This window comes from Oncorhynchus masou, chromosome 6 (genome assembly GCF_036934945.1).
Source record: "Oncorhynchus masou masou isolate Uvic2021 chromosome 6, UVic_Omas_1.1, whole genome shotgun sequence".
In the NCBI taxonomy this organism is placed as follows: domain Eukaryota; kingdom Metazoa; phylum Chordata; class Actinopteri; order Salmoniformes; family Salmonidae; genus Oncorhynchus; species Oncorhynchus masou.
In genome coordinates, this window is record NC_088217.1 from 76447251 (window position 1) to 76458605 (window position 11355).

The 11355-nt window shown below is 40.4% G+C and overlaps 1 protein-coding gene across 1 annotated transcript; it reads left to right on the plus strand.

The window, feature by feature from the left end:
- Nucleotides 1–1759: 1759 nt before the first annotated feature.
- LOC135542667 (uncharacterized) lies at nucleotides 1760–7566 on the plus strand. The gene is made up of 4 exons (XM_064969783.1): nucleotides 1760–1858; nucleotides 2853–3063; nucleotides 4925–6130; nucleotides 6512–7566. The coding sequence occupies exons 2-4, from the start codon at nucleotides 2878–2880 to the stop codon at nucleotides 6827–6829; spliced, it is 1710 nt and encodes a 569-aa protein (XP_064825855.1). The 5' UTR covers nucleotides 1760–1858; nucleotides 2853–2877; the 3' UTR covers nucleotides 6830–7566.
- The last annotated feature ends 3789 nt before the right edge of the window (nucleotides 7567–11355 follow it).

An 11355-nucleotide genomic window follows, 5' to 3' on the forward strand; every position in this document is an offset into this window, starting at 1 on the left:
AGAAAGGACAGGAACAGACATAACAAGACATGACAACAACACAAAACAATACATTAATTGCACTATAACGGTGAAAGATGATGCCCACATACTGTTAGAGCCTACATAAAGCTGTCCCAACAGCAGAGTCCCAACATCAGTACCACTGCTGCACCTGGCTATCAGCAAAGCCTTGTCTGGTAGTGGAATAGTTCATTCATTTGGTGAGGCACATGGTCTGCTAACAGCTTACTTTCTTAGCTACAATATATATATATATCTCTCTGCCATATTACGTCATTTATGTAGCAGCATACAATACATTTTTTGGACTCACCTTGTTGTGCTGTGCTCACTTGAACAGGAAGGTGGCGCGGCTGTCCATCGTGGGAAATTTTTGTCATCAAACTTTGCTATCAAAGTCTGGCATCCTCTGGATTCATGGTGCTTTCAAGAGAACTGGGAGCACAACAACAACAAAAAGCTTGAATCATGATGACGTCAGTGACGTCAGTGATCTTCAGGTCGTAGCTCTAGAATGAGGCCTGAGTTCCGAATGTACAATTCTGAGCTGGATGAAAGTTCAAAACGTATTTTCCCAGTCGTAGCTCATTTTTCCCGAGTTTCCAGATGTCTTGAACTTACTAATGTCAGATTTTGCAGTTCCGAGTTAGCAGTTGTTTTGAGCGCGGCACAAATAATGCTTCATTGACAGCATGGCCAATGTTGAATGTTTATGATTTTAAACTAGGAAAAGCTTGGGACTACACAGCCACTCCAGTGAAGAGCAGGCTAATGATTGCATTGCAATGTTTGCTGTTAGCCACTGATTCCTTCCAAACCACTCATTGTTGAGTTTGCGATATCCAACTTAATGTTTATGTCCAATGGCCAATGAGCACCGATACGTTTTATCTATAATTAACAAATCAAAATATATTATATATTTGAGATTCTTCAAAGTTGCCACCCGTTGCCTTGATGTCAGCTTTGTACACTTTTGGCGATCTCTCAACCAGCTTCACCTGGAATGCTTTTCCAACAGTCTTGATGGAGTTCCTACATATGCTGAGCACTTGTTGGCTGCTTTTCCTTCACTCTGCGGTCAAACTCATCCCAAACCATCTCAATTGGGTTGAGGTCGGGTGATTGTGGAGACCAGGTCATCTGATGCAGCACTCATCACTCTCATTCTTGTTCAAATAGCCCTTACACAGCCTGGAGGTGTGTTGGGTCATTGTCCTGTTGAAAACAAATGAGAGATCCACTAAGTGCAAACCAGATGGGATGGCGGATCGCTGCAGAATGCTGTGACTAAATACTTTTTTGCCCCACTGTATGTGTTATTTCATAGTTTTGATGTCTTCACTATTATTCTACAATGTAGAAAAAAAGAGAAAAAAACCTTGAATGAGGAGGTGTGTCCAAACGTTTGACTGGTAAACATTGACATTAGTGGTAGGCTGAGATCAAAACAAATAACCTAAGTAAACCTGGATGCTAGTTGTGATATCTAAAACATATTGACTTTGAATTAGTCAAAACACCTGTATTATGAATGGTCAACCATTTGATATGAGGTAGAGCATTTTATTTTAATAAAAAAATGTGGTTACATGGATTCAATGCAAATATCAGTTATGACTGTGCTGCATAGGCTAAAAAAGTGAATTGTTCCAGCATTTTACTACACATGAGAGCTTCTGTGGGTAGTCATGGCAATGAGGCCTTCATTGTGACATCACAAGATTCTGATTCTGGGAGGTTAGCTGTTGTACAGACAAACAGAACAGTGTAAAGGCACTGATTCAACTAACTACTGACAGATTATTAATGTCCTATTTCATTAGAGAGAGAGAACACGCTGCTTACTGGAGAGGTAGGTTGTAAAATAACTTACTGTATAACTATGTTTCTGTAAAATAACTACTTTTCAAATGACTTGTGTACTTACATGACCGTTTATTTAGGCCTAACATGCAATCATGGTGACAAGTGAAACTGTTGACGAGAGACATTTTGTTTGAATCCAATTTTTGTGAGAAAATGGTTCATCCTGACACCTGAGATGACATGTTAGTTGTTGTAGTGAGTCAGGCTAATGGCAAATGCATTATATTGATGAAAGAAAAACCTCTATCTGTGTTAATAACAACTGATATTGTCATCAATTATCTGAATAAATATGTACCAAAGGGAAGGTTATGTAAAAAAACACGTCGACCTTCCTAATTTTTAGTTGCTAAATTGCTAATGAAAATCAGTTTTTCTTAAATGAATGGTCATCCATTTCAAATGGTTGAATTGATAGACCTCTTTGCATGAAGGTGCACACAGGGGCACTCAAAGAGAAGACTGGAGTGTTTACCTCCTTGTTTTATACAATATATGAAACTGTACAATAAGTTAGGTCCTGCATGGATACAGAGTCATTTTCTACCCCAAACCTTTTTTGAATGATATGATATAAGTGATTAGTGTGTTTTGTGAAAACCAGGCCCAATATGGAGTGGGGGGGTGGATAGGGCTCAGTAGTAACGTACATATGGAGACTGAAGTTTTCTTTTTAAGGTCTGTGTTGTGCCTTGTCATCTCCAATGGCAACGCCTTGCATCACAATGATGATGTCATAAGGATATTGTGCACATAATGATAGGAAAGGCAAAAATGTGATTCATTTGAACTTGGTCGAGTTTCCAGTAGCCAACTTTTGACTAGTAATTCAGATAGGCCTATTGCGTAATCATCTCTGGATCAGGATTGTCACTTGCTTCATAGTAAGTAAATGGGAAGAAAATGTGTGCAATTGTAAAGAGATGCATTATTCTTTGGTGAGTAACACGCCACTTACTACAACGTTATGTATTTTTCAGAGTTATTGTTAGCTAGGAGGAAGACATGGAGGGTTCAACGCTGACACAGAGGAGGGCTGAGTGTCAGTTGAAGGAAAGTGAGATCCAGACAGACTACATGATGGAGCTGGGAGCCAGGTTGGCTCTCGTGAGACAGATCCAGAGGGAGCAGGAGAAGGAGATGAAGAGGATTTGGTTTGAGACGAGGAAAATGCCAAGCCTGATTGAGGAGGTAACAAGACCAACTTTGACAAAGTTGACTAGAGTTCTATTGAACAATATTGATTAAAGCAAATACATGTCAATATACGGGGCAAAATGTGCGATATGCCATGAATTGTAAGCTAACAATATTTTGTCTGACATCTTTTCTTGTGTTGTATCGTGTCTGTCTCTCTGTTTGAGTATTGTTATGGACATAGTCCTCAGTTCTTATGGTTGTCTTAAAAAAATTAAAATTACTAGACCAAGAGATCTCTCGTAGACTTTCATATCAGGATTATATGGTTGTCCCACCTAGTTACCTTAAGTTGAATGCACTAACTGTAAGTCGTTCTGGATAAAAGCATCTGCAAGATGTCTAAAATGTCAAATGTTATACTGGGTGTGGGGCATGTATTTTTACAATTAGTTAACCCATTGGCTAGAAGACCCAGGGTTGGTACAGACTGGTGCAGAGCATCTGAGAGGACACTAGATATATACAGTGCCTTTGGAAAGAATTCGGACACCTTGACTTTTTCTACCTTTTTTTACATAATAGCCTTATTTTAAAATTGATTGAATATATGCAAATTCTCAGCAATCTACAAACAATACCCCATATTGACAAAGCAAATACAGGTTTTTAGAAATGTTGAAATACCTTTTTTACGTAAGTATTCAGACCCTTTGCTATGAGACTGGAAATTAGCTCATGTTCATCCTGTTTCCACTGATCATCCTTGAGATGTTTCTGCAACATGACTGGAATCCACCAGTTGTATTTTCAACTGATTGGACATGATTTGGAAAGGCACACACCTGTCCATATAAGGTCCCACAGTTGACAGTTCATGTCAGAGCAAACAACAAACCTGAGGTTGAAGGAATTCTCCGTAGAGCTCCGAAACAGGATTGTGTCGAGCCACAGATCTGGGGAAGGGTTCAAAACCTCTCCTCAACATTGAAGGTCCCCAAGAACGCACTGTTCTCCATCATTCTTAAATGGAAGATGTTTGGAACCACCAAGACTCTTCCTAGAGCTGGCCGCCCAGCCAAACTGAGCAATCGGGGGAGAAGGGACTTGGTCAGGGAGGTGACCAAGAACCAGATGGTGACAGAGCTCTAGAGTTCCTCTGTGTAGATGGGAGACCCTTCCAGAAGGACAACTATCTCTGCAGCACTCCATCAATCAGGCCTTTAAGGTAGAGTGGCCAGATGGAAGCCTCTCCTCAGTAGAAGGCACTTGACATCCCGCTTGGAGTTTGCCAAAAGGCACCTGAAGTCTCTCAGACCATGAGAAACAAGATGCTCTGGTCTGATGAAATCAAGATTGAACTCTTTTGCCCCAATGCCAAGGGTCACATCTGGAGCAAATCTGCCACCTCCCCTTCGGTGAAGCATGGTGGTGGCAGCATCATGCTGTGGGGATGTTTTTCAATGGCAGGGAATGGGAGACTAGTCAGGATCTAGGCAAAGATGAACAGAGCAAAGTACAGAGAGATCCTTGATGACAACCTGCTTAAGAACAATCAGGACCTCAGAGTGTGGTGAAGAGTCACCTTCCAACAGAACAATGACCCTAAGTACATAGCCAAGACAATGCAGAAGTTTCTTCGGGACAAGTCTCTGAATCTCCTTTATTGGCCATCCTGAGACTGGACTTGTACCGGATCGAACATCTCCTGTAGAGACCGGAAAATAGCTGTGCAGAAAATCTCCCCATCCAACCTAACTTGGATTCTCCTAACAAAATGTGGAAAAAGTGAAGGGGTCTGAATACTTTCCGAAGGCACTGTATATGTGATGTATAAGTAAATAGCGTTGACTCATAAAGTATGTATGTCGTGAATGTGATCACTTTCAACATGTCTGTTTCTTTTCTCCCACAGAATGTGAGAGATGTGACCAACCGTCCACTCACTGAGTTCATGGCTCCCTGTATTGACTCCCTCCCACCGCTGGCTTTCACCAATCGGAGGCCTATACTAACCATGTTACATCCCCCCTCTCCATTGGCCATACGCACTCAGGATGCACAGCGGTTCATTGTATTTTCATACTTTGTCCCTGCTGAGTGCCCAGTTGCTACAGAGGCCACAGCAGATGTATCTACTCATAAAAGAGAGGACTTGTTGACAGATACAAATCTTTCCTCATTGCTGCATCGATACCTGCCACACTTCTATAACGATGAGTCCATTCCACCACAGCAGACAGTAGAGGGAACCACTGAGGTCTCAGTTGCTCCAGTGGCAATATCTAATATAAAGGAAGAGGACAGATTCTATCCTTTCTCCCTCCCACCACTGGCTCAGCGGTTCGTTGGCAATTCATTCATTGTCCCGGAAACCTCCCAGCCTGCTGTTTCAGCCACAGAGTGCCGAATTGCCAAAGAGGCCACTGCAGACACAGCCAGTGTCAAGAGAGAGAACCGATGGGCAGCCAGAAGTCTTCCTTCAGTGCTGCCTCCAAGTCTGCCACCAGTCTTTGACATTGACTACAAACTGCCAGAGGAGGCAGTAGAGGGAACCAACAAGTGTCCAGTCGCCAGTGAATCTGACGCTTCCGTGTCCGCTGTCCTCCAAGAGGAGTTTTCAGCTGATAAGAGTCTTCCTGCACCCGCAGCACTGCCTCTAAGGCTGCCCTGCACCCACAGCATTGACCACAAACAGCTATGGGAGAAAGTTGAGGACAACACAGAGTTCTCAGTAGACAAAGAAGCAACTGTTGCCATTTACACTTGGGAAGATAAAAGTCCTTCAGTTCTGCCATGCATCCACAACAACAACGACCACCAACTGCCAGAGGAGACAGTTGAGGACAACACAGAGGGCTCAATTGACACCGAGGCAAGTGCAGTTGCACCCACTGTCAAGAGAGAGGAACTGACAGGTGATAAAAGCCCTGTCCGAGCAATTCCTCCAATCCTGGGATGCATCCATGACAAGGACCACAAGGAGCCAGAGCAGAAAGTGAAGGGCCCTAGTGAAGAGGTGGATCTCTGCCCTCACACTCACCAGCTGGACCCAGATGTTAACTTAACTCTGGCAACCCGCAATGATGAACCCAGGACCTGGACCCTGGAAGAGGCAAAGGTAGGTGTCCTATTTTACACTACAACTTTACAGGTATGGGGGTCAGTTCCATTTCAATTCAAAGCATTGAAGAGAATTGGAATTTTAGAGTTCTTCTTGAATTGACTGGAATTGACCCCAACCTTGCTGCTCTTTGCTCATAGTATGAAACATCACCCCTCACTAGAGTTAACATTTGTCTTATTTTTAGTTTGGACCCAGGAAGAACATCTATGAGTATTGTAAAATATAATGGGAATACAAAAAAAACAAGGGACCTTAATTACTGTCCTCCAAATTGTGTGCCCCATTAGGTCATCATTGTATGTCGATAACTCAAATGTGTATTGAATGTGACACATTGGAGCAATATTACATCTAGAGTCAATGTCTTCCTGTCAGGATTATTGGATAGGCATTGATATTGAGAGTGAAGAGAGGAGCGTCAAGGAGGAGGTGAGACAGAGGGAGGGATTGAAGCGTGAGGCGGACTGTGCCCATTCCAAGAGCTCCAATGGGATGGCTTCATCAGAGAGAGCAGAGACCATCCTTGGAAGAGTGGGCTTTCTGGTCATGAACCACATGCAGAAAATCCCATTTTTGAAGATGAAGGAAAAAGAGAAAAATAAGAAACTGCATAAGAAGTTGAAAGATGATGAGAAAGGAGAAGAAAAACAAGGAGGAGGAGAACAAAAAGAGGGAGAAGAAAGAGATGAATGAGAGAGAGAAAGAGCAGAAGAAAGTCATGAAGGCTGAGAAAAAGAGGGAGAAGTTAGAACAGAAAAAGAGAGAGAAGGAAAGAAAAGAGAAGGAAAAGGCAGAGAAAAAGAGGTTAGAGGGGCTGATGAAGATACATAATGACATGATGAAAGACAGGATTAAGAAAGAGAAGAAGTGTTCTGAGGAGCTGAAAAAAAGAGAGAAAGCTCAAGCTGAGTTCTTGGAGATGGAGAGAAAGATTCAAGAAAAGGAGGAGAAGAAGAGAGAAAAGAGGAGGAAAGAGGAGAGGAAGAGACTCGAGAAGAAGAAAAAGAGGGAGCCAGCTGGAGATGGAACTGAGAGGGTGATAGAAGAGCAGGGAAAGGATGAAAGCTTGAAGATGGATGAGTAGACTGGGTATTAGAGAGAGAGAGCAGGGCGGGATACTGTATTTTTGCATGCAATGAAAAATGCAATAAAAAAAATCTATAAAAAAGGTTTACTCTCTGTTTGATTTTTGTCAAGGCATACTGTATAACACAGTTTAAACACACAATGTTTACATTTCACAAATCTGGGAAGGGAAGATGATAGATGAAAGATGATAGAGAGGAATACGATAGAGAGGAAAATGATAGAGAGGAATATGATAGAGAGGAATATGCTAGAGAGGAATATGATATTTTATTAATTTTATTTAATTGAACACTTATTTAACTCGGCAAGTCAGTTAAGAACGAATTTTGATTTACAATGACGGCCTACCAAAAGGTAAAAGGCCTTCTGCGGGGATGGGGGCTTGGATTAAAAATACAGTGCCTTGCGAAAGTATTCGGCCCCCTTGAACTTTGCGACCTTTTGCCCCATTTCAGGCTTCAAACATAAATATATAAAACTGTATTTTTTTGTGAAGAATCAACAACAAGTGGGACACAATCATGAAGTGGAACGACATTTATTGGATATTTCAAACTTTTTTAACAAATCAAAAACTGAAAAATTTTGCATGCAAAATTATTCAGCCCACTTAAGTTAACACTTTGTAGCGTCACCTTTTGCTGCGATTACAGCTGTAAGTCGCTTGGGGTATGCCTCTATCAGTTTTGCACATCGAGAGACTGACATTTTTCCCATTCCTCCTTGCAAAACAGCTCGAGCTCAGTGAGGTTGGATGGAGAGCATTTGTGAACAGCAGTTTTCAGTTCTTTCCACAGATTCTCGATTGGATTCAGGTCTGGACTTTGACTTGACCATTTTAACACCTGGATATGTTTATTTTTGAACCATTCCATTGTAGATTTTGCTTTATGTTTTGGATCATTGTCTTGTTGGAAGACAAATCTCTGTCCCAGTCTCGGGTCTTTTGCAGACTCCACCAGGTTTTCTTCCAGAATGGTCCTGTATTTGGCTCCATCCATCTTCCCATCAATTTTAACCATCTTCACTGTCCCTGCTGAAGAAAAGCAGGCCCAAACCACGATGCTGCCACCACCATGTTTGACAGTGGGGATGGTAGGTTCAGGGTGATGAGCTGTGTTGCTTTTACAAACACAAACATAACGTTTTGCATTGTTGCCAAAAAGTTCAATTTTGGTTTCATCTGACCGGAGCACCTTCTTCCACATGTTTGGTGTGTCTCCCAGGTGGCTTGTGGCAAACTTTAAACAACACTTTGTATGGATATCTTTAAGAAATGGCTTTCTTCTTGCCACTCTTCCATAATGGCCAGATTTGTGCAATATACGACTGATTGTTGTCCTATGGACAGAGTCTCCCACCTCAGCTGTAGATCTCTGCAGTTCATCCAGAGTGATCATGGGCCTCTTGGCTGAATCTCTGATCAGTCTTCTCCTTGTATGAGCTGAAAGTTTAGAGGGACGGCCAGGTCTTGGTAGATTTGCAGTGGTCTGATACTCCTTCCATTTCAATTTTATCGCTTGCACAGTGCTCCTTGGGATGTTTAAAGCTTGGGAAATCTTTTTGTATCCAAATCCGGCATTAAACTTCTTCACAACAGTATCTCGGACCTGCCTGGTGTGTTCCTTGTTCTTCATGATGCTCTCTGCGCTTTTAACAGACCTCTGAGACTATCACAGTGCAGGTGCATTTATACGGAGACTTGATTACACACAGGTGGATTGTATTTATCATCATTAGTCATTTGGGTCAACATTGGATCATTCAGAGATCCTCACTGAACTTCTGGAGAGAGTTTGCTGCACTGAAAGTAAAGGGGCTGAATAATTTTGCACGCCCAATTTTTCAGTTTTTGATTTGTTAAAAAAGTTTGAAATATCCAATAAATGTCATTCCACTTCATGATTGTGTCCCACTTGTACAAAATACAGTTTTATATCTTTATGTTTGAAGCCTGAAATGTGGCAAAAGGTCGCAAAGTTCAAGGGGGCCGAATACTTTCGCAAGGCACTGTATATATAGGACAAAACACACATCACAACAAGAGTGACAACACAACACTACATAATGATAGACCCAACATGACAACATACCATGGCAGCAACACATGACAACACTACATGGTTGCAACAGAACCTGACAACAACATGGAGGCAACACAACATGTTAGCCGAAACAAAACAGGGCACAAACATTGTAAGGCACAGAAAACAGCAAAAAACACAAGAAGGTAGGGACAACAATATATCACTCAACGCAGACATAGAGGGAATATGACTAAGGGAGTATGAAATAGAGGGAATATGAAATAGAAGTTTATGACAGAGGAATACAATGGAGAGGTATATGACAGAGGAATATGATATAGAGGAATGTATTAAGAGGGGAATATTACAGAGGGGAATATGATATAGAGTCATACGATAGAGGGAATATTATAGAGTGGAATATGACAGAGGGAGTATGAAATAGAGGATTATGATATAGAGGATTACAATAGAGATGAATATGACAGAGGTATATGATATAGAGTCATACGATAGAGGGAATATGATAGAGTGGAATATGACAGAGGGAATATGATAGAGGGAATATGATGGAGAGGAATATGAAAGAGAGGATTATCATAGAGGGGAATATGATAGAGGGGAATATGACTGAGAGTATTATGATAGAGGGGAATATGATATTTAATAAATATGATAGAGGGGAATATGATATATAATACATCTGATAGAGGGGAATATGATATTTAATACATCTGATAGAGGGGAATATTCTAGAGCGGAATATGATAGAGGGGAATATGATATATAATAAGTATGATAGAGGGGAATATGATATATAATAAATATGATAGAGGGGAATATGATGGAGGGGAATATGATATATAATAAATATGATAGAGGGGAATATGATATATAATACATCTGATAGAGGGGAATATGATATTTAATACATCTGATAGAGGGGAATATTATAGAGTGTAATATGATAGAAGGGAATATGATATATAATAAATATGATAGAGGGGAATATGGTATATAATAAATATGATAGAGTTGAATATGATATTTATAAATATGATAGAGGGGAATATTATAGAGCGGAATATGATAGAGGGGAATATGATATATAATAAATATGAGAGAGGGGAATATGATATTTAATAAATATGATAGAGTGGAATATGATATATAATAAATATGATAGAGCGGAATATGATAGAGGGGAATATGATATATAATAAGTATGATAGAGGGGAATATGATATATAATAAATATGATAGAGGGGAATATTATAGAGCGGAATATGATAGAGGGGAATATGATATATAATAAGTATGATAATTTTCTTTAATTGAACATTTTGATTTCCAATGACGGCCTACCAAAAGGTAAAAGGCCTTCTGCGGGGATGGGGGCTTGGATTAAACATATAAATATAGGACAAAACACACATCACAACAAGAGTGACAACACAACACTACATAATGATAGACCCAACACGACAACATACCATGGCAGCAACACATGACAACACTACATGGTTGCAACAGAACCTGACAACAACATGGAGGCAACACAACATGTTAGCAGAACAAAACAGGGCACAGACATTGTAAGGCACAGAAAACAGCAAAAAACACAAGAAGGTAGGGACAACAATATATCACTCAACGCAGACATAGAGGGAATATGACTAAAGGAGTATGAAATAGAGGGAATATGAAATAGAAGTTTATGACAGAGGAATACAATGGAGAGGTATGTGACAGAGGAGTATGATATAGAGGAATGTATTAAGAGGGGAATATTACAGAGGGGAATATGATATAGAGTCATACGATAGAGGGAATATTATAGAGTGGAATATGACAGAGGGAGTATGAAATAGAGGATTATGATATAGAGGATTACAATAGAGATGAATATGACAGAGGTATATGATATAGAGACATACGATAGAGGGAATATGATAGAGTGGAATATGACAGAGGGAATATGATAGAGGGGAATATGATATATAATAAATATGATAGAGGGGAATATGATAGAGGGGAATATGATATATAATAAATATGATAGAGGGGAATATGATATATAGTACATCTGATAGAGGGGAATAT

What these genes read in the sequence shown, in the direction of transcription:
- LOC135542667 (XM_064969783.1), top strand. Translation starts at nt 2,878, where the DNA reads ATGGAGGGTTCAACGCTGACACAGAGGAGGGCTGAGTGTCAGTTGAAG. An exon ending in TGCCAAGCCTGATTGAGGAG is followed by an intron (nt 3,064 to 4,924) that starts GTAACAAGACCA and finishes TTTCTCCCACAG; the next exon opens with AATGTGAGAGATGTGACCAA. An exon ending in GGACCCTGGAAGAGGCAAAG is followed by an intron (nt 6,131 to 6,511) that starts GTAGGTGTCCTA and finishes TCTTCCTGTCAG; the next exon opens with GATTATTGGATAGGCATTGA.